Source organism: Bemisia tabaci, chromosome 7 (assembly GCF_918797505.1).
Source record: "Bemisia tabaci chromosome 7, PGI_BMITA_v3".
Classification (NCBI taxonomy): Eukaryota; Metazoa; Arthropoda; class Insecta; order Hemiptera; family Aleyrodidae; genus Bemisia; species Bemisia tabaci.
Genome location: NC_092799.1, coordinates 50,716,971 through 50,739,847, shown reverse-complemented (window position 1 = coordinate 50,739,847; position 22,877 = coordinate 50,716,971). Strand labels below are relative to the sequence as shown.

Genomic DNA, 22,877 nt, shown 5'->3' with positions numbered 1-22,877 from the left:
TTTCACCGTCGATATGTGGTTGGTACTTTCATCATCGCAATATGGCGGTTAAGGAGGAGGAGGGGGGTGATAAAAAGCCAGTATGTCACCAAAAAAGGTGAACATATTAAAAAAAAAAAAAATGTTTACCCTCCAAAACACAGAAATATAGCATGTTCAAAAACCATCAGAATCAATCTGCTTAAATACGGGTCATTTCGGCCTGACTTGGAACTTACGATATTAAAAGTCTCCGGCATCTGAGGGTTTATCTGACTGATATTATGTAAAATTCTTATAAGAACTTCACATGCATGGTTTGAAAATGCATAGAGGGTTATCAAATCCTCAATTTTAAGAACAAGTGACTATATATTTGTCAAAATTCCTTTAGCAGTTTACTCTCGGCAGTAGGCTCTTTTTGAAATGAAGTATATGAAACTTTTTATTCTCTTTTTTCTTACTTTCTCTTCTCCCGTCCATTTCTGAATTTTCCGAATTTTTTCTCGGTCATAGTTTTTTTTTCTCTCTCTTCCTATTTTGCTATCTGTCAGAGGGGCGCGCCGAGGGGGCGTAAGTATCTGCCAATGACATATTGGCCTTAAGGCCAAAATGGCCAGTTCGAGCCTGAATTTCATTGGACTTATACGTTTGCTTTTTAAAAAAAGAAGCAATAGGGATCTAAATAATTAAAAAAAAAATTTTTTTAAGAGAATCGGAACAAAATAGTTTTTTATAGTTCATTCTAACTAGGGAGAGAATCCTTATTTACCTATGTTTGAATGATCACTGAGTAATCCGTCGTATTTCCTCCTGTTCTATACTTGTTTAGTTATACTCGTAATCTGCGGAGTAGGTACACGGGCCATTGGCACTTACATGGCAACCACCCACACCAGGGCCGGATTTACCTACTTGCCGCCCATGGGCCGCCTGTATTTTGCCGCCCCCTTCTCATTCGTTTTGAAATACCACTAAAACCCATCAAGTAAGCGTGCCAGCGGGGGAGGGGTGCATAAGAATCGTTTACTCGTGTTGGACATATATTTTGGGAAAACCCTGTTAACACTACTAGCAAAAGTTCACGGAGCTTTGCGCGAAAGTTAAGTTCCGTAAACGTAGCTCTGTGTGAACAAGGCCTTCCATTCATAAGAAATGAACGAACAAATTATGAAAGAACAAACATAGATGTAGTTTAATGATTTGAACTTCCGCCACCGCGCAGACTGCACTGTGTTTGACGCAATGCGTGAAGTATTTACGCAGTCTTGTAGGCGCTAAGCGTTTCACACTGACCGCACTGTCTTTGGCGCAATGCGTGAAGTATTCATGCATTCTTGTAGGCGCTATCCGTTTCACGCTAACCGCAGTGACCGCACTGTGTTTGATGCAAGGCGTAAAGTATTCGTGCAGTCTTGTAGGCGATAGTATGTGTTACATGCCGACCGCTGCGCCGAGGGCTCCTCCTTCTAATCTCAAGTCCTCGTCATCATTTCTTTCTAAGTCGCGCCGTTCCAGGCCAAATTGCGTGTTTGGTTTCTCTCTTAAGGTTATTAATGAAAGGTTCTGTCTCTTTTATCACTAAAAGACAAAAAAATTAGAAATTATTATACTTCAGGAAATGAGAGATTCTGTCGCCTTTTCTCGTTTGTAATTTTTTTTTCAAAATTCGATTTTTTTTTAAAAAAATTGCAAAATTTGCCGCCCCCTTGATTTGCCGCCATGGGCCGCGGCCCATGTGGCAACCCACTTAATCCGGCCCTGACCCACACAACCGTGAAGTTCAGTGAAGTTTTATCAAGTTTCTCAAACTTCATCAGAAACTCTCACTGATAGGTTTACTGCATATAAAGTGATGTGGTTCTATAATCTGATGTTAGGATTTGTTGAGGACCTCTCTTCATTTACCATCGTGAAACGTTTATTAAGCAGGTTAAACGGTCATATATATTTTGTGTGAAAACATTAAGATAGGAGGCAATGAGCTGCCTACTTTTTAGAAAAAATTCCTACCTAACTATACGTAAACATTCATGACCTCGGCGAAAAATACCGTCGAACGTCGAACCCACATTTACCTAAGCGGTATTTCAAATTACGCGCCAGGCTCATTTCAGTGATGACGGAGCTGCAAAGTGAGTTTTCTCACTTTGCCTTTCTCACGAAAATGTTACCATTTTACTTACATTTGAATGTCAATCGGTGAAAAAAATTTTAAACCGAAATACTTTTTTAGGAGGACATTTTTCAATAACATCTCCCTATGAACTATTCCTAAATTATTTTTTTCCTTCATCACCTTTCTTGTGGGAAATTATGGTTCTTTGGTTGTCTTCCCAGATTCCCATATTCCCTCCCTTGTTTGTCGTCCCATCTTGCAGGAAGACGCGAGTCAGTTCGGGTCTCTTTCTCTTATTTTTTTAATCTTTGTGAAGTTTTATACAGTTCAAAATGAAAATCAGGAAGAAGGTTCGTAATTTTACTTAATTTACACTATGTGCAGTGCAGTTTGACTTGATTTTGAACTTATTCGGCGCTTCTTCCACGTACCACGTGTAGCCATCTTTCACGAGGCCGCGTAGGCGACATTAGCCGCCGATTATCCGTCCTCATTTCCCATTTAAAATCTTTCGTCCTATTTCCATGACTGAGCACTAATGTGGCCCTTTTCAATCTTGAAACTATATTGAAACCCACTTTACCAGTCCATTGTGACTGATTGAAATGAATCCTAACCTCTTTATCAGGGCTAGCACCCAGTCGGGCCTGATCGTTGAAATCTTGTGTTTTTCGACCAACAACAGGAAATCAAGGAAGTATGGAGTCAGTGATGGATCGGCTTCGTAGTCCTCTTCGTCATGCTCATGTTTGGTGGATCTGAAAGTCATATACTGGCACCTCGAGGGGTGATTAGCCTGTCGTCGATTCTATCGGACACAGACGCAACATGAAGAATGACTGACAAAGCCAGCTGATCTTATGACCCTATGCTTCCCCAAAAATTTCCTGTATGGTCACCTATCTAAGAACTTCAAAATGCAGATTGTAAAGCTGGCACCCATCACGAATAGTTATGATGATTAATTCTCTTGATGCAAGTGCATATCTTTAAAACTTCAGCGCTGAGAAATGGCGATGCCAATGATCTCTGCCAACTCCCGCAACCCTAAGTTGCTTAAGTTTTGCCTGGACTGAAGAAATTAGCCTCTGAGTTATGTTATAATCCTTCAGTGTTCTGATCAGGGGGTTTCAGAGATACCATATAGACTGTCTATGCTAGATATTTTAAATCTAAAGAAAACAACATGATCTCAAGCAGCCTGACCACAGACTTCTATGGCTCCTGGTGATGGAAGTGCAAGTTCGTTCTATAGCAGCTCCATTGCTAGAATTTTTGCGATCACGGACCGCGATGGAAAGGCATGCTATGTTGAAATATTAACTGTAAAAGAGAAAATTGGACTGCGTCAAACAGAAAGGAACCAAGCCACATTGGCCATTGCCGAGCAATTTAATTTTTTCGAGCAATTCAATTTTTTACATGAAAACGGATGTGCGGATTTTCGTGCAAATTTCAGTGGATTTTCTCTACAGTACAAAGCAAATTCCTTAAAATTTTCAAAGAAATCCACACTAACATTCTCTCGTGAAAAATTAAATTGCCCAATTAAATTTGGCAATAGCTGATGTGGCTTGGTTCCTTTCTGTTAAACGCGGTCCAATTGTTCTCAACCAATCACTGTCCTTGATGCATTCATTGAAGAAGAAGAAACAGGTTGGAAAACATTACTGGCGGGATACACACTAACCTCAAAATTTTGTTTTCAACCAATAACTTGAACTAAATCAACTTCAATGACCAACGAGTGAGAAGTGCGTAAACAAAAGAAGAACCCTAAACTCGATCTCGATAAGCGATGGAACAGCTTTCCAAAACCGTTTCCATAAATCGAGGTCTGTGGTCACCCTCGAAGGGTATTCCATTGGAATGGAGCCGAGTTCTAGCACTATCGATGGAAGAGGTCCGTGGTCGGGCTGCAGCAATGATGTACTTCATTCAAATGACAAATTCCAACTCTCAACGTTCTGTGCCTCAGAAGGCTATAGTGGAGGGGCCATAGACTAATCTCGAGGCAAACTACGTCTTCTTAGAACTGGGGAAAGAAAAGAATAGACAAATGTCACATCAGAGAATGGCACAATTCAACATAAATTTACATGATAACATATGGGCCAACTGACGATTGATGTGACATTTGTCTATTCTTTTCTTTCCCCAGTTCTAACATACGTGGCCTGTAACTTGAGAAAGCAGTTACTACTTTTTGGTTTAATGAAGCACAGTGCTCACACTGTCTGTGACCAAACTATATTTAATGTTGTAGGGGCTCAGTTCTGTGGAAATTTGCTGCCTCGTCATCAATATTTGACCCTATTGTCAATTTTGGCTCTGACTTCCAGTTTTGAAAATTTCAATTCTCAAACTCATGATTATGAGATCTTAAAAGAAGGTAACATGAAGTAATGATTTTGGCTTTTGTTTACAGGTCAGAGAATTCCGAGTTATTGGCCGTAAAATGCCAAAGAACTTGAAGGAACAAACACCCTTATACAGAATGAGGATATTTGCCCCCAACAGAATCATAGCCAAATCCAGGTTTTGGTATTTCCTCCGTCAGTTGCGCAAATTCAAGAAATCGACAGGAGAAATCGTTCAAGTTAAAGAAGTAAGTTCTGATGAGCATCATCTTTCTTAATAGTCCTTGTTCCAGAACTTGGCTAGAACAAGTAGAATCACAAAAGCCGATCGGTCCATTTTTATATTGTTAATAAACTGTCTAGGGCAGGTTCAGGATCCAGTGTTTTTCCCCAGCTGGCTCAAATCCAAGTAACATTACAAACTAATGTCTCTTCTCCAAACCTCAATTTACCTGTCTTTTTTTTTCCCCCTGCGTCTATTTCATGTCTTATCCTTTGTTTTAAGGTGACTCAAAGGTGGCCATTTTTTGTGTCAGAGCGATATATTGCATCAATTCATTCCATAATATCAGCTACTTGTCATTTTTTTCGAATTCTTAGATCGCTTTTCTGTTGAAAAGAATTCATGTACCGAATTTGAAAAAAGAAATTCAAAGTAGTAAAGGCAGGGTTTTTTTAGAGGAAAATCATCGCATTCGATACTGATTTCAGAACTGCACTCGAATGCGGTACTTTTCCTCTGAAAAAACCCTGCCTTTAATACGTTGAATTTCTTTGTCCAATTTGGTCCGTGAATTCTTTAGTCTTGTGACAACAGGAAAGCAATCTCAGAATTCGAAAAAAACGCCAAGTAGCGATATATTGCACGCCGCTCTGACACAAAAAATGGCAACCGTTGAATCACCTTAACCATAGGAAAAAACAAAAATTTGCCTCGACAGGTATGAATTGAAACATTCAAATAATTGTGAACCACTTGACTTGAGATTACTCAGCATATTACTGTTTTTTGCATACTGATAGCTGAAGTGCGATTTGATGTTTCTCTGTTCCCGATATTTTTTAGACTTCCTGTCATACTTAATGTTTTTTTGGAAAACAAGTCAGTGTTATTTATTGATAACGTCCTCAATTTTTTTTCTCTGTCAGCAGAATATGCAGTAAAAATTTTAGGGTTTAAAATTGGCTCATTTCTTTTAGAAAAAATATAATAGAGAAACTTTTGAAACACCACAACACATAATTCCCATTTCAGCCATCAAATGTACCTCGTTTTGTCCCTGAAAGGTGTTGAAAGATATAATTAAGACCATTGATATCAAGTTCAGTTTCCCACTAGGTTTGTGTCTTGCTTGTATTTCCTATCCTTCAGTGTAAGTTCTCCTGATCTATTCATATGAACAAATTATATTGGAGTTTTTTTGTTTTTTTTTTCAGATCTTTGAAAAGGACCCTACGACAGTCAAGAACATCGGTATTTGGCTGCGATATGACCACAGGAATGGTACCTCAAACATGTACAGGGAGTACAGAGCACTCAGTACATGCAGTGCTGTTGGAAAAATGTACAGAGAAATGGCCTCCAAACACAAAGCTCGCGTTCACAGTATCCAGGTATGATGAGTAAAATCTTTAACTCCTCAATTTAACTTTAATTACATTCCAGTTCGATTCATTTAAGGACTCAAGTTTCTTTAATTCAAAGGCTGTTGCTAATGAAGAAGTTGAGAGACTTTTTTGAGATGTCATAAAATGAAGATAGAAGTTGAACAATTCAATGCAAGCTCAAGACATAAATGAACTCGGAAGTAAAACAAAGACTCCTCGTTGAGAACGGAGCAGAGACTTTCTAACTGAGTAACTAGCTGGTCGCAGAAAATGGAATGGGAGAACAATAAAAGATGGGGTAACCCCTATAAGAATCTAAAATACTAAAGAAACCATTTCAGATTTTTTAAAATGTTCATTCTCATGGATCAGTAATGGTTGAAAATTTTTTTGAGTCTCGGGAGGGAACTGATCATCAATTTTAAGTAAAAAATGGGGGAGGATTGTAACTTCCAATACTTTTGACTCACAACTGAAAGCAAGAAATATGGTGATGTTCATTTTGCTTGAAATAGAGCATTCGTGGAAAAAGATTCGTTTAGAATCTCAAATTGATTTTACCTTGGACCGAAGTATCCATTAAAGTTGAGACACAGGTGCAGAAAAATTTTTCCAATCAGTTTTTTTTGTGGAATGAAGCATTCTAGTCTTCCTCAGCCTGCCGACCAGAAGAAATGAGACTTATGCCCTAGTGCTTACCTTTCTCGGTTGGTAGTGCAGTCTGCTCTTTTAAATGCAGCAAGTTTTTACATTACTCTTAGCAAACCAATGGGCCTGTTGCAAACTTTTGCCAGAGTAAAAATGAGAGTTGTTTCTTGTAGATATTGTATCAAAAATCACAATGAGGGCATCGGCATGGTCTGAAATGCACTCATAACGTCACAATCTGAGTAAGAAATTTGGAGTTTTTTGAGCTTCCTGCTTCAAAAACGATACTACGGCACAGGTGAACATTTTGTTAGAAGAGTCGTTCCATCATTGGACATTGATCTCTTCTCGAACCACGCACGGAACTGCGGAAGCGTCGGCCATGATGAATATTTCCGACGACGGAACGACTCCTCTTCACAAAATGTTCACCTGCGCCGTAGTATCGTTTTTGAAGTGGGAAGCTCAAGAAACCGCTTTCTTACGTAGCTTGTGAAGTTATGAGTGCATTTCAGACTTTGCAGATGCGCTCATTGTGATTTTTGAGGCATTATCCTGAAGGAATAACTCTCATTTTTGCTCTAGCAAAAGTTTGCAACAGGCCCATTAGGCATGTTTTTTTATTTCTTCAATCGAAAAATGATTACTAACACAGAAAACTTTCAGGAGAAACTTCCAGTAGGGCACCCTTGTTCACCTTGAGATGTCATGTAGAACCTTGCATTGTCCATACCAAGAATGGCTAAGTTTAAAACCCCACTAAATTTTAAAATCTCTCTGAATCAGCATGAAGACCCTTCTGAAGTAAAAATGCTACAATTCACCATATTCCTGCCAATTCTTAAGCCATCCTGAATGATTTTGGGCCTGCTTCCAAATCAGGAAGGAACAGCAAATCGTTAAATCTGGCTCTTTTTTTCTCTCTTTGCAGTTGCCTTTTCGTATCTATTCTCTTGCCAAATGTGATTATTTTTCTTGTTCTCTGTTTCTAGATCATCCGGATTGCCACCATCAAAGAAGACGATGTACGCAGACCCTACATCAAACAATGGCTGCAACCCAACATCAAGTTCCCACTTGTACACCGTATCGTACAGAAGAGGAAGCTTGGATTATTCACGCTTCGAAAGAACATCAACACTGTTTACAGATAAATGTTATCTTGACCTGTTTTTAATAAAATTTAACTTTGTATAACATGGTTATCACACTCTTTTCAATCTGGAAATCTTACCAAACCAATCTTATCTAATTGAAAGAAGAGCTGTATCTTTTTATCTCTGATGCCTCAATCAAGATAAACATAAGTTTTCAATCCAAGTGGATGGAGTTCAACAAGAAGGAGCGGAGTTCTATCAAGATGAAACCGAGAAAGAAAAGATTGAAGTTTTATTCCTTTATTTAACTCAATATCACAGATTAAGTGCGACTCCTATTTTCACATTCAAAATTTTTTTTCTTGACTTTTAACCGAAGAAAATGTGCAGCCAGTTGAACTCTAAACTATCAACTTATTTTTTTCCGGTATGTGACATCGTTACCTCCTGTTGAACTCAGTCCAATTAAAATGCCAGCTACATTTTGATGGTGGAATTGCAAGAATTCGTACCTCCACTTCCGTTTCATTTTAACAAAGGAGAGCAAACCTAAGCTATCGCTTGAAAATTTCATAGCTTATTTTTCATTCAGAAAAGGGAGTTCTCAAGAAAGGACATCTAGTATTTTTCTATTTAATGAATGAATTATGACAGAAGTTTGCTCTGTCGCAAATCAAAATACTCATTCTTGCTGTTTCTCCGTCGAGTTGGTATTGCGGCCCTAAGCCAAAAAAACATAATCAAACTGTAGTTTTCTCTTGCGAAACTATTCTATCCAGAGCACAGCTATAACTAGGTTTTCTTTTAATTTTCGTAAAATCAATCTGCTTTATGAGACTACAGTTACATTCAGGTGCATAAGATGCTCCTTTTAATGGATTGAGTCTAGCAGCCAAGTATCAATTCGCACTAAGTCATAAAAACAAGCCGTTTAAATTTTTTACATTCTGAAGACCTTCAGTCAAAAATAAATAATCCCTGCTTACCAAATATTTTTTCTTGATTTGAATTTTTGACAGGAAAAAATATGAATGTGTCAAACTCTAAGCTACTCCTGAATTAACTCTTTCATGAGCACATTGGTTTTTTTCCTCTTGATGAATGTATCTAAGGCAAATAATTGTTGGAATTTTAAGTTGATATAATATAAATGCTGTTCTCTCCTTTCTTAAGTTATACTTCTGGCCTAAAAGTAATTATATCTGAACTGAAGTAAAGAGTAGTAGTAGTATAATGAGTTTATTTTTAAGAGGTGCCTTAACACTGGAGGCCTTTTACAAAAAGCAATACATAGAAAAGATAGCATTACGTCATTGTGCAGTAGTCTAACCTTGTAACAACTAAGTAAGTTTCTGAGGTGAATGGTTGATGTGAAATTTTCATGATTTTGAAAGTCCTCTCTCCCAAATTTTGTGATTTGTGACTGCCAACTCCTTTCTCTTTCATATTGTAGTGCAGGAAGACCAATTTTTTCTTTTCAATTTCTGAACTTTTACATGATTTTAGCCAGGTTGTTTTTTTCAAACAAAACTTTTAAGTACCTATGAATGGAAATTTTGAAAGAAATCTCACCTGCTTTTCCATGGAAAGAGCATTAAGAAAAATGTTACCAAGGATAATTGGTTTATTTTTGAAACTTGTAATGATAATGATCGCTGAGTGAATGGATCATTGTATTACAACCTCATTGGTACCCTCTTAAAAGTAACACCTATGCATGATACTACCCTTATTCTTGAATCCTCCCAAAGCAGAGGGTGGTGAACTGGTAGCCCTTTTAAGAAATTTTTGAAGAAATATCTCTACTGCCTGTTCCTCTATATATCAGTTTAACTCTTCAATAAAAATTAAGTTTTCACAGGTGAGTATTTACCTAAGCAACAGTTGATTGCATCAGAGAGAATTCATTTTTTAAGAAACAAATATATCAATGGTGAAACTCCCAAGGCATGTATCTCGGTGTGACGTTGCAGACTTCTTGTCACAGGTCCTCTATTTTTTAAATGGAGAACTATTCAACACCAATTCCTCAAAACTTCTGTGATTTTCCTTCTCCATGCGAAGCAAATTATGAGAAAAACTTCTGCAAAGAATGATGTTGACTTGTTATTCCTTCTAAAAAGAAAATCGGTGCGAAAATTTTCAAATTATGAACTCATGCTCACAGGAACCCTCATCTGAGATGAGCTCACTAGCTTCTCTTTTTTGAACTGCCCGGTAGGTATAGATAGCTTAAAAAAATGTCATATACAGACACTCTAAATCATGAAACAACATGAAGAGGTGAAAATAGCTGCAAGTCATTGGTCTATAAGTTCCAAATTTCATAAGCAAGGCAATTTTTGAATATTTAGGGGTCCTGCATGCCGTCCAAAATGTGTGGAGGATTGTTTTCTTTATGGTCCTTTTAAGTGATGAAAATGAGTTTCTGTCCCTTATTTAGCTTCGTATAGCAAATCTCATTCTGATCTAGAAGTAATAAACTGCAGTTACTTGATACACGGAATCGATGTGGTAAATTTCCCACTTTCAATTCCTCTAATTACTTACCATAATTACCTACGTACTTCACCCTCCCCTCCGTCCTGTAGTGTTCGCAGTTTTGGCGCAAAAATCACCCTCCTCTGATTCTCACCCCTTTGTCCGCGTCAGAATGCGTCAGAACGGAATAGTGGGGGATTGAGGGCAGTTTCCCGCGCTTCTTTATTACATCATTCAGTCCACGGAAGAGATTTATATCCTTGATCGAACATTGTCCCTGATTTTCTTTCTTGATTACATATTTATTAGCGATGAGCTTATCGTTTTCACCATTTCGTAAGGAGAGAAATTCAAAATATCTCGAAAGATGTCAAATTCAAATTTTTTGTCAGAAGTCGCCATTTTGGAAGAGCCAATGACGAAGCTTCAGAAGTAGGCTACACGAGCCAATCAGAGAGCAGGATTCCATAGCGTCGGTTTGCCCTGCCTGGTCCTGCGAGCCGTTATTTCTGTGTGTGTGTTGTATTGTTGTGTTTTCTGAAGCTTCACGGAAAGTAAGCTTTGTTTCTGCTTTAAAGGTTTGTTTATTCTCACTATTTCAACATCCAGTTAGTCTAAATCGTGTTTCAACATCAAGTGTTCATTACTTTTCGAGTTTTCAAGTGATCTAGTTATTAGCTTTCTCTAGGCTCGGCGAATCTCACATTCAACACGAGGTATTTAGCCCGGAGGATCGCAAGTTCATTGCCACCTAGAGACTTTATTATATAAATCCCCGTGATTTGTGTGAATATCCATCCTTATAATTTGTAGCAGTTGTACTGAAGTGCTTATTTTTGTCCATTTCAATTAGTTCTCAACCCAATGTATCCGGGAGTGAGTTTCGTGGCCAACATTCTTTTACCTCCTTTTTGCTTGTTTGGAAGAGGAACTCCCCCCCTTTTGGCATTACTAACCTCACCGGGAATACAACTTCCTCATCATTGGCTTAAATATTACTATTTTTAACTTAAACTCACGTTTCGTTCACCTTTGATTCACTTGTCTTTTCCTAACCTATGCCCAATGCAAATTGTGGTGAAATTCTTGTTTTTGAGCTCCTCAATTTCCTCCCCGTTGATCGCTTGTTGGTATTTGCAACCTGCGAGTTGAATGTACCGCTGCATTATTCCTCTCCTAGTGAATTGTGGTGTAAAGAAGCAGAAAAAAATCTGGAATTGACTCCTGTTTTACGTTTTCATTCTCTACAACTGCAGGGTTTTCCCCTCTTATTCTCTTTACTATTTGCCTACACCACTAAGAATTTTAATTACTTATGCTACTTGTGGCTTGTAAACTATCCAGGTGCTTTTACAGTCATTCTGCACCGATCATTTTCACAAGAATTCAATCACTATTTGGACTGATTTCTTGGTCCTGAATTGCTCCACACTTTATGACATGGTGCAAGGAAATAATTTTAAGTTAACTTCAAAGTCATGAATTGGTAAACGGGGAGGGAGGGGAAGAGGGCATTATGCTCTGCTGAATTACTGAAATACTGTCTTTCAGCCTGAAAACTGAATGTATCTGCAATCAAGCATTCAGAATTTGTGAGTTCTAGGTGCTTTCTTAAAGATAAACTTGCATTTGAAATTAATATTTCAAGTACACAAAATTTCCAGCCCGGATCTTGAGGAATTTTTCCTCCTGAGAATCACCAGTACAGCTCCTATTTTTTAAAAATGAATCGGTGTCATATGATTTGTTAAAAGCCAGTAATATTGGTGAATCAATCAAGAATTTAATGAGCCTTGAAGTGGAGAACAAAAATCCCCCCCCCCCCTCACCTGACGCCCGAATTCTTATGTTTGCTCACAAAGCATTTACCTTTAGTACCAATGATTTTTACATCTTGCTCATTGCTAGGAATAAGTATTCATGGTTGTCATGACATATCTTGAGAAAATTTTGAGAAGAAAGTTTATTGTGTACTTCAGTACCGTTCATTCACCCTTTTTTCATCACTTATTGTACCTCTAAGACTAATAATGACCATCTAATTAATCATATTTCGTTTTCCTGCAGATGGACAGAAATTTCCGAAGATCTCCTGCTCGCTTGGCGAATATTGCAGCGCGGAAGCAGTCGCCAGCCAGGCCGAAATCTCCGGCAAAATCCAAATCTCCTGCCAGATCAAAGTCCCCTTCGAAACCAAAATCCCCTGCAAAATCAAAGTCACCATCTCGTAGTCGCCCAAAGTCTCCTGCCCGTGGCAAATCACCAGCGAAGAAGTCTCCTGCGAGGAAGGCATCCAAATCACCAGCCCGCAAACCAAAATCCCCCACAAAAGCCAAAAGTGAGCCTAAACCCTCACCTGCTAAGAAACCAAGCAAGAAAAAAGTCTTGCCGGAAGATGACTACTCAGGTACTGAAAGATAAATAGAGAAATAGATGAATAATTTTATTATTGAAATATCTCTTTACGAAAGCATAAAAATTCACTAGTAGCTAGGCATGAGCTTGTGTGGTTCATCCAGTTTTACAAAATAGAAAGAAACAGATCAGATTCAGCACAAAAAATTGCCTCAAAAGACATGAGTTAGTGAGACTAAAAAAAAGGAGGAGGAAACAAAAGGAGAAAAAGGAAAGAATAAAATAGAAAAAAAAGAGAAAAATCAAAAGTGTTAATTGTTTATGCAAATACAGAATAAGTTTGATGAATGAAATTCATTTATTATTTTTCACTTTCTTCCATTCGCCAATAGTCTTTTACAATGAAGTCTGGATTTAAACACTGTGTGATGCGCTCCCTTTTCAGCGTTTCATTTGGGAATGTAATGTTTTCAAATACACGTAGGCTGTAGCTCATAATGTTATCAACACAGCACAGTAATTTCTTGCATCACCAATGATATTCTCTCAACTGCCCTGGGTGGCAGTGTCAACAGCTAGTATGCTATTGATTTTCAATAATCATCTTTTGATTAGGAGTTTGTTTAAAAAAAGTCATAATCAGATGTTCACATTTTCTCGGTAATACAAGGGAGAGTAATGTGAAAATAATTACTGCTTACAAAGTAAGTCCTCCAAAAGCCAATTTATGTGGTGGCTGCACTTATATGTGAGGTCCTAGGCTCTTTGTAGACTTGGCCCTCTTTAATGAAAAATCTCTCTCATTTACAGACAGCGAAACGTCATCTGTCAGTGTGGAGCCAATGAAATTGGACCCCAAAGTGGAAGCTGTAGCCGCAGAGGTATCTCAGTTGCCGTACCGCAGATCCGTCAGACAAGTTATCAAGCAAATCGCTGCCAGCGTAAGTATCCTTCTATCTTTTATCCCTTTTTTCCATTTAAGGTATGTATGCAGATGAATTCCCCTCCCATTTTAAAAATCCTTTTTCCTCAGGAGTTTTAACATAACCTTTTCATGACTCTGTTCTTAAAAATTGCTGCAACTTCACATTGAAATTAAATTACTATTTTCGCGGTTTTGCAAAAAAATAACTATTCTGGTGGTCTTCCCATTTTTAAAACCTGTTTTTAGAACGCCTTCCCATTTTCGTACTTAACCAATCACATGATTTAGAAGTTTTTGCACCCCTGCCATTTTTCATAAAAAGAACAGTGTATATCCATTCCATATTTTTCAATTTTTCCAGTGTATGTTCCGAATGAAACAATTCAATCATTTGTAGAATTCAAAAGATGTATGCTCAATAAATTTCATTGAACTATACACTTTGTTGGCAAAAAATTGGAAAAGCCAAAATGGAGTCATGGTTTTCTTTGCACATATGGCCATATCATATTGAATTCCAAGACTGCGGATTCTTATCGCTCTCAGTTTTTAAGTAGATTCTATTATTTTGGACTCTTAAAGCATTGAGTGTTGCATGATTTATAAATCTTAGAATTCATGAGGTAGAGATTGTGTACACCGTGTCTCATACAATATCTCATGTGCTAATTTTTACTTTCAGGGTGAAGGCAAGCTGGACGATGGTATCAAGGATGAAGTGAAGGAAATCCTCAAAGCAAACAATGTAAGAACGTCATCAAAATCATCCTCGCCGAAGGGATACGAGGTCCTCTTCAAAGCCTTGTTGTACTTGATCGTGTTTCCTGCCATTGTCACCTTGACTCATCTCTCTTGCACACGGGTAAGATTCTGATTCAAACACCAAACAGCTCTTTTGTCGCACTCCAGTGAGCTTTAAGTCATTAAGAACATGAATCATGACTCTCTGAAAGGGCAAATAAGACCACTTGAAAACTCTTGATCTGTTAACTGTTTCATAATCAGGATCTATTACAGGGCAGATTTAATTACTATTGTGATTGTGATGAGGTTTTGATGGGCAGGGCTGTGACTACTGACTCCGCCCAAGCATCTCACTTTGCATCATTCATACATCCTCCACCCACTATTAATTAGATTGGCTTTGATTTATCTTGAAGGTGGACTGTCCTACCTTAGATTTCAGTTAATTGAGCATGTGATTTTTTAACATAATGAAATGGGTTGTGAAACCATATTCAAATGGTTATTTTATTGCCTTCGGAAGGATAAATTGCACACAGTGATTTTCTTTATTCCTCTGCAATTCTCTTTTGTCATTTTGCCTTATAGATGAACAATCCACCGATGTTCACTTCCTTTAATCATTTTATCTTCAATCAACACTTAAAGGTTTATTAAATTTTTCAATTGAAAGTAATTTAATTTTCATGTCTTCTCCATCTATTTATCAATTCAGCTGATTATAAAGATCTTTGAGGCAGTAAATTATTAATTCTAAATTTGATAAATCAAATCTTTGATAAGTGTATTTATTTTTTGTGTTTTTGCATGATAATTGACGTGATTCAACCATTTCATTTAAATTTTTATTTTGTAGGCGGAATCCTGCAAATTGTGGCCAGTGCGGTTCCCTCAAACGTGGCGTTATTTCGTCAACCTTGAATCTTCCCTGATTTTCCTGGGTTTCGTCGTATGGCAAATTTTCCTCTCGATCTTACCTGTCGGAAAGAAAGTCAGTGGAATCTCTGAGTCGTTGGAATACAGATTGTCTGGTAATGGCAAGTTGAAAAATTTTTGGATCACCTTATCTTTTTTTCTTTCTCTCTGAATAAATACATCAAATATGTCCTCTGCAGGGAGCAATGTTGACAACACTATTCTGTTCACCATTTTAAGTTTCAGTCCTATCACCTAAAAGTTGACTTTGAAATGTCTGAGGTCTCCTATAACAGATATTGCTGGAAGGCAAGTACCCCAACTGCTCAAATCACTGGTTTGTTTTTTCCAGGGCCCTTTTTTTAACCATCGTACTATGTTTAATCATCTTACAGATGTTTAGTGTTTTAAACATCTGTACCCCACTGCGAAGGATGAGTTGATGACTCTAAAGCCAATGTGATAGTATAGCCTATAGCCAAAGTATAGCCTGATAATGATTTTAATTTCATAGTAACATTGAATAGATATGAATTCTCTGACTAATAGACTTTGCATTTTTCCCTCTCTGCAAATTACAAAGTTAGTGATTTTCCAGCAGGTATAATTTCTCAAAAAATGAGGTAACAAAAAGCAAAAGATTAAAAACATGGCTTGGAAACGATTTGAATTTTGTTGGAACATGAAGTAGTTATTTAGTTCTTTAAGTGAGAGGTGTTGCATTTTTATGCCACCATCATAAGTAAATCTGTACAAAGGTACAGTCTATGGGCGCTCAATCTTTAAAGTATGTCTGACAGAAATTAGTTTCTCAGGCAACTTATTTCTGATGCTAATCTTTTCCAGGTCTGTTGAGCGCTTTCTTGACCCTGTCCGCGATTGGAGGCCTGCGTTACTTCAAGTTCCCTGTACTTTCGGTCCTGGATCGGCCAATGCCGCTCATCACCACTTCATATGCTGTGGCTCTCCTGGTTTCCATCGTCCTCTTTGTCAAAGGTGGAAAAGCAGCGAAGAAGTCCCTGAACCCGAAAGGCAACACTGGCAACAAAATTAATGATTTCATCGTCGGAAGAGAATTGAACCCCAGGATCAAGTCTTTCGACTTCAAGCTTTTCTTCAAGAGGCACGCCCTGTTGACCGCTGTAAGTTTCAGTTTGACTGTTTGTTGTCTAATTTTGATCAATTTGTTTTTGTGCGGGCTAACAATAAAATCATTATAGAATGCTTAGAAAATAACAGTCCAAAGACAGGTGTTTACATAAGCTGTAGTCTAGTAGCATCCAGGAAGCCGCCAGTGTTATCCGTTGACTTCCGCTGAATTTAAAAAAGAGTTTCAAAGTTTTATTCTTTCTTAAGACTCAATGTCAAAGAAAAATTTGAACGGCTGATCTCATGTTCGTAATATTTTTTCTTGAATTATAATATCTTACAGGTGAAAAGTCACGCTGTACTTATTGAATGCTGTATTGGCTAGCAAATGTTTTTCAAAATATAATTCTCAAGTTCCAGCATATTTTTCACTCATCTTAACTGAATGTTAAATGAACGCGGAACAGTTAAACAGTTAATGGCAGTTTATATTTTTCCTGTTCTATTCTCATCTCTGCTTGATTCTTTCAGCTTGTTTACAATGCTCTGGTAGCTCTGAAGCTCTATGAAACTCACAAGACGCTCAACACTCTCCCTGTAACGGCCGTCACTATCATCGCCCTCCAGACGCTCTTCATTCTCGATTCGCTATTTTTCGAAGACAACTTTGTAACGACTTTCGAAGCTCAAGTCGAAGGTGTTGGTTTCAGATCGGTCGTATATTACACCCTGTACCCATTCGTTTTCATCAACCTCGTCAAATATCTTCTCATCAGCAAGTGAGTAGTGTTGTACGTCAAGTTAAAAAATAATGATAAGTACGGAAATATGTATCAGCATGAAAGAAGTTAAGAACATTAGCCTATTGAAGCAATTTTTCTAGTCAAGTCAGCCATCTTGAATCGGAAATTTCTCATAATTTTGCAAAAATTAGTCAGAGAATGTTTTAGAAAAGTCAGAGAAAGGCGAGGAGAAGTCGGGAGATATTGATATCTTACAATTAGTTAATTTTCCACCCTATCCTATTTCTTATGCCTGACTTAAGTCTTTCCATTTTTGACTGGTTACATAACATTCTTCAATTTCTGCTGTGTATTATTGTTTATGTCTCATCGTCCCCCCTCTGACTCACTTCATACTGTTTATTTTTACAGAGTTGAAAAATCGCCTTACGTTCTGGGAGCTATCGTAGTCGCTCAGCTCATTGGATACCTCATCTACAGAGCCAGCAATTACCAGAAAAATGAGTTCAGGAAAAATCCTTTGAATCCACGTGCTTCTGGTGAGATTGGTTTTTTTGTTTCCTTAGATATTATCTTTTATGTTTCTTAAATTTTAGAAATGGAACTATTTCATCCATCTAGAAAATAATCAGTTTGGTTGAGCAAAATTTGTCCTCCCTAATTTATTGAGCGCATTTAGAATGTCTTGTAAAATTCAGTACACAAATAAAAACCAAGTTGCTTAGTGCACCAGAATTAGTGCAGTGCTCAATTTCATTGTATTTGACTTTATAGTGCCATTATAAGCGGGAGTTTTGAGTTGAAATGTGCAGAAAACCTTTTTTTCCACTCAGGAGGTAAAGCGTTAATATCTAATCATGTCCTCGGCATCATATGTTAAATTTTGATGAGACGTACCTGCAATGTTCAATCTCACACTATGTCTCGTGGTCTGTGGGTTTTGATTGGTAAAGCTTTTATGGGCCTAGGTTTTTGTGTAGTTTGAAGAGAAATGCTGCTCCTTGAGACCTGAGTACAAAACTTAATTGTGGCGGCATATCCTTAATTCCCTTCAACCTAGTATCATAAGTGATGGACGGGAAGAGGCCTTGTGCCCATGTGTACATTGATTGCCAAAGTGCAAAACGAGGTCTCTTCATTGCAATGTTTCAAAATTTGTGCTTCAATTTAATTTTTTGCGGAGAAACAAGTGTGAAAGCTTGTTAAAATTGAACATAGAAACTATGCGTTTAGTATTTTCTGTTAATTTGTTCTATTCAACTGTAAAAAATTAATTGATAATGCAAAACTGGCCATTTTTTAAAAATCCTCTGTTAATTTCTTTGTTTGTCTCCCTTATGATACAGCTTTGGAAACCATCCCTACTGTGCAAGGAAGAAAGTTGATCGTCAGCGGGCTGTGGGGCAAGCTGCAGCACCCAAATTACCTGGGTCAATTGATCATCGAGTGGTCGTGGGCTTTCGCTGCTGACTTCAAGCTCTGGGTCCCCTTTGTGTCGGCCATATTGCTCACCATCACGCTCATCTACCGAGCAGTTGTCGTCAACGCTCACAACAAGTCTGTGTACGGAACATCATGGGATCGGTACACATCCCGCGTCAAATACTCACTCATACCAAAAGTATTTTAAACAGGTGCGTTTCCTATTCTCTTTTATAATACTTTTGAAATTATTGTAGAATAATGAACTTCTGTATGCACTTTACATACCTGATTTCGAAGGATTCAACTTTGCAAAAACCTTTAAGCTTGAACCACTTGATTTACATTTTTGTCACTGCATTGTTTTTCCTAGTGTCTCTGTTAAGGTTTTCTATATGCAGGGTCTGTAGGTCTAGAAAATCGGATCAATGTCTGGGAAGTCATCAGGTAAGAGTAAACCTGAGAAAAGTCAGGAAATCCAATAATACACGGAAAAAAAAGAATTGCTGATTCAGCAATTCCATTGCTAAAAACAGTGAGTGCAATGTTTCAACGCAGATTTTACAACAAAAAAATGCTACTTTAACCACATTGTAAACTAATTTAACCATGGGGGTGGTTAAAGTAGCATTTTTTTGTTGTAAAATCTGCGTTGAAACATTGCACTCACTGTTTTTAGCAATTGAATTGCTGAATCAGCAATTCTTTTTTTTTCCGTGTACGACTGAAAATTTGATAAATCTCAAAACTCAAGTTTTGAAAAAAAACATCAGTGCTGTCCACACAATTAAACTAAGTCTTGCAATCAGTCCGATACGGACTTCAATGCGCTAAGTTGCGCCCTGAATAGTGAATAAGTTTCAATGAGGAATTGCTACTATAGTTAATATTGAATGATTAATATGTATCTGGAAGAAAAAGGTTCGTATGTTTCTGCTATTTGCAGTGTAATTATTGCCAACAAAATTTTTCTTTGCACACAAACCATCTATGTGAAGAGATAGGAAATTTTTCCCGCTGAGTGTATGGACATCCTTCTCGACTATGGTTTGTTTTAAACTCTGATTTTGCCAGCAGATAGCATTTCGAACCCTGCCATTGCATTTGGCAAAATAAGAAAAGTAGTACCTTTCTGATGGTGATCCACAATTTTTTAAGAAAGGAAATAAATATGAGGACATTTTTCGATACTAATTTGCTGTTTTTATTCCTCATCTATTTCAGATTAACAAATATTTTCTCAATAGTAAGCCTTAATAACAGCGTGCAAGAATTGGAGCTGTGTCCGAATGGCGTAGTTGGTCCAACAGTCGAAGCAAGTTGTATTACTTCGTGAATCTTATTTTATTTTATGAGTATGAACGTGTAGCTATATTAAATAGCTATTTACCTGCCAATTACTTCTCCCCCCGACACTCTTTAATTTCTTTTTCCTTTCCTTTTTTCCCTTCTTATTTTCTTTTGACTAAATTAAGATTTTAACATTTGCACTCTGGGATACCTGTCCGACAAAAATGAGACCTGTTTGATCTCCGCCTAGTTTTCTCTATTATTGTTGAAGAAATTTTTCTATTTTAGGTTTAAGACCTGTAAATGTTGAAAACTCACTTAATTCTAATTTCATGTATCATATACATACATTCAAACATGTACAACAGATGTATAATACGACTTGGTTGCAATTTTAAGATCGTTATTTTTAGATGCCTCGTGAATTCATTTGTATTTACTGTGTGGCTAAGTTAATTTCAGAACAAATCATCCCTTATTGATTATTTTATTACAAAAGCAGATTTTTTTTAAGGTTAAGTCATATGTCAGGTACATACAAGTAGCATTTCATGTTTTTAGGTTTTTGAATTTGATTCCAATGGAAGTGATTGTGCCGCTATACTAAAAACAATTGGTGACCTCAACAGAAGAGGAGCTGATTTTAGCCACTAAATATTTTTTGGATAATTTTTCTCTTGTATCCCAATACCAGGAGTAGTTCAATTTGACACTTTTCACATCCTTTGTCCTTTGATGATAGTTCCTTTTATTCTTGTGACCAAACCAGCGTCATGAGTATGGGCTCAGTCATCACCAAATTTTAAATCGAGGAAGTGAAGTCACTGCTTTTGCTGTTATCAATCATCGCAGACAGCAAGCATCTGAATTTCTATAGCTCTTATTCTTAAGCTGTTATAGATTTTATTTTGGTGACTGTCCATGGAAGAGTAAGAGTAACAGTCTGCTTGGAATGAGTTGCCATATGTATTTTCTCAACAAATATTTTTTTACGGATCTGCATAAGTGTCAGATTGCCTATTTTTGAAGGCACAAAAAGTAGTTTCACTTAAATATTTTTCAGGAGATCCTGTTAACGCATTGGACGAATTTGCCACCATGCTATTAATTAGAAACATGAATTCACTGCAGGAAACTTTTGTTGTGTCAACCTCACTGCCAATAAAATGAACGATGAAAAAGATATTGAATGTCTGTATGATTTTTCTTTTTTTGGTAACAATCATTAGGAATAACAGAACTTACAACAGAAGTTTTTATATTAGATCGCGTCAATTTATAACCGGTCAGAGCTTTTTGTTCAAGTCTTTTTTTTTTTCTTTTCAAGTAGCAATTATTTCCATTCATTTACTACAAACATATTTCATATTATTGTTATGTTAAATTTTTGTTCTCTTTAAGCCTATAAAAGAACTCTAACTTTTTTGTTTCTCTCTCTTTCTCTCTGAGTTTTAGCATCCCTCCTCCCCCTCAGTAATACTTTTGAATTTGTTAGGTCAGCTCAAGTATATGTTTCATTATTGTTAACCAGTTGGTAATAATGGAAATATCACTGAAAATGAGTCTACTTATTTCAAATATTTGAAAGAATGATTGTTGGTTAAAATTTTTTCCCCTGCTGAGCGCAGCGTTGAAATTTGTAAGATCCAGTCGAATCATTATCATCGTTCATCTGTACATACAAGTATTCTTCATTTTTAGATTACAAATAAGAGATTTTATCTTTAGCTGATTAAGAGAAGTAAATTAAGTTGACTTAAAGATAATTGGTAAAACTGTTTTTAGAAAAGACAAAAAAATTTTATAAAAAAAAGTATCGTAATTTAAGGCCATACTATAAGAAAAAGTTTGTAAAAAATATATTGTACAGATTTTATAAGTATGTATTTTTACACAGTGTATCGCCAGCTTTCATTCATGTTTAGTTATCCAGTATAACTAGCGTAATGGTTTTGTGGACCGACCTTCTGATAGATTACCCAAAGGATCTTGCATTTTGTATCATTGTCTCTTGTATCATAAAAAGCTTTACGAAGTGATGTCACTTCATTGCAAAACCTAGTTTCATTTATGGATCGAGATTAATAGTTGAACTGAGCAACATACGCATTTGCAGTTTCTGAACTGTAGAAGGATTAACTTGTAGTTCTTCTATTCTCTTACTTTTCTATTTGTTTGTATGTCTCCTAAATAATATCTCAGCTCTCTCACATCATTATAAACATCTCATTCAATAGCTTATAAATAACAGAAAAGATCTTTCTACTATTAATCTGAAAACGAGCCAACTTTTCAGTAGAAAAATAAAGAAGCTAATAGCAGCTGTTCAAAGTTTTCAAACCTGACCACGTATAATTGTAAATATTTCAACTTTATAATTTATTTTATAATTTACGAAATTTGATTTGACCCCGTTAATTAGTTTTTAGTTTTATCCACTAAATGCCCTAAGTTTTTGTTAAGTCTTTGAACTCCCCTCCTTTTTTCTCAGTCCTTTTTTCAGCAGTCAATTAATTCTCAAAATTCTATTTGAACACATGCGGGCATTAGTTAGTTAGTCGATAAAACAATAGACTTTTTTCAGTTTATTTTTCAAGTTATCTGACACTTTAAGTATTCTTTTCTTTTTGCACAATTTCAGGTGCCTCTAAGTGACAAATATTGGCTTCCTTTTTTTTATCTCGCTGCATAAATCTCAGTCAAGTGGTGAATTTAAAAATTTTGACAAGACTTCAATGTATGATCTTCACGTGTGTTTTTATGTAATTTTTAATAAATTTACTTTTAATTGTAAAAATAGTATTTTTCTTTCTCCTCATAATTTTAATAATTCAAGAGCGGTAAAAGCTTCACTAAATTCTGCCATAAAAAGAAATTGTTGTTGGTGATTATGAAATACTGTAAGGCCCACTTCTGACCGTCAAACTTATTGTTCAATATTTCTTTCGCTTTTGTCAGATACCCACATCCCACTTGATATCACGCGGCAATGGTAATTAAATAAAATTTTGTTGCGTTAAATTTTACATCCAACTTTTCGTCCGTTTTCTCATATAAAAAGTTTGACCATCTGAATTGGGCGTAGCAGAACAGTGCCTATTT

At 36.7% G+C, this 22,877-nt stretch overlaps 2 protein-coding genes across 5 annotated transcripts; both read left to right on the top strand.

Annotated features, from left to right (window-relative positions):
• The first annotated feature begins 2,293 nt into the window (after positions 1-2,293).
• On the top strand, positions 2,294-7,911 carry RpL18A (ribosomal protein L18A). Its single transcript, XM_019054816.2, has 4 exons — positions 2,294-2,448; positions 4,527-4,706; positions 5,896-6,072; positions 7,707-7,911. The coding sequence occupies exons 1-4, from the start codon at positions 2,431-2,433 to the stop codon at positions 7,866-7,868; spliced, it is 537 nt and encodes a 178-aa protein (XP_018910361.1). The 5' UTR covers positions 2,294-2,430; the 3' UTR covers positions 7,869-7,911.
• Positions 7,912-10,714: 2,803 nt separating this feature from the next.
• LOC109039355 (delta(14)-sterol reductase TM7SF2) lies at positions 10,715-22,572 on the top strand. 4 transcript variants are annotated; one of them, XM_019054812.2, is made up of 10 exons: positions 10,715-10,870; positions 12,360-12,699; positions 13,458-13,588; positions 14,255-14,434; positions 15,173-15,353; positions 16,078-16,373; positions 16,852-17,099; positions 17,475-17,602; positions 18,410-18,697; positions 19,710-22,572. In XM_019054812.2, the coding sequence occupies exons 2-9, from the start codon at positions 12,360-12,362 to the stop codon at positions 18,691-18,693; spliced, it is 1,788 nt and encodes a 595-aa protein (XP_018910357.2). In that variant the 5' UTR covers positions 10,715-10,870; the 3' UTR covers positions 18,694-18,697; positions 19,710-22,572. The 4 variants fall into 4 exon arrangements, with proteins under 4 accessions (XP_018910357.2, XP_018910359.2, XP_018910355.2 ...); XM_019054814.2 differs by having other exon boundaries at positions 10,790-11,008; XM_019054810.2 differs by lacking the exon at positions 10,715-10,870 and adding an exon at positions 11,039-11,168.
• Positions 22,573-22,877: the final 305 nt, after the last annotated feature.

What these genes read in the sequence shown, in the direction of transcription:
- RpL18A (XM_019054816.2), top strand. An exon ending in AAATCGTTCAAGTTAAAGAA is followed by an intron (nt 4,707 to 5,895) that starts GTAAGTTCTGAT and finishes TTTTTTTTTCAG; the next exon opens with ATCTTTGAAAAGGACCCTAC. An exon ending in CTCGCGTTCACAGTATCCAG is followed by an intron (nt 6,073 to 7,706) that starts GTATGATGAGTA and finishes CTCTGTTTCTAG; the next exon opens with ATCATCCGGATTGCCACCAT.
- LOC109039355 (XM_019054810.2), top strand. An exon ending in ATACAGATTGTCTGGTAATG is followed by an intron (nt 15,354 to 16,077) that starts GCAAGTTGAAAA and finishes AATCTTTTCCAG; the next exon opens with GTCTGTTGAGCGCTTTCTTG. An exon ending in AAATATCTTCTCATCAGCAA is followed by an intron (nt 17,100 to 17,474) that starts GTGAGTAGTGTT and finishes TTATTTTTACAG; the next exon opens with AGTTGAAAAATCGCCTTACG.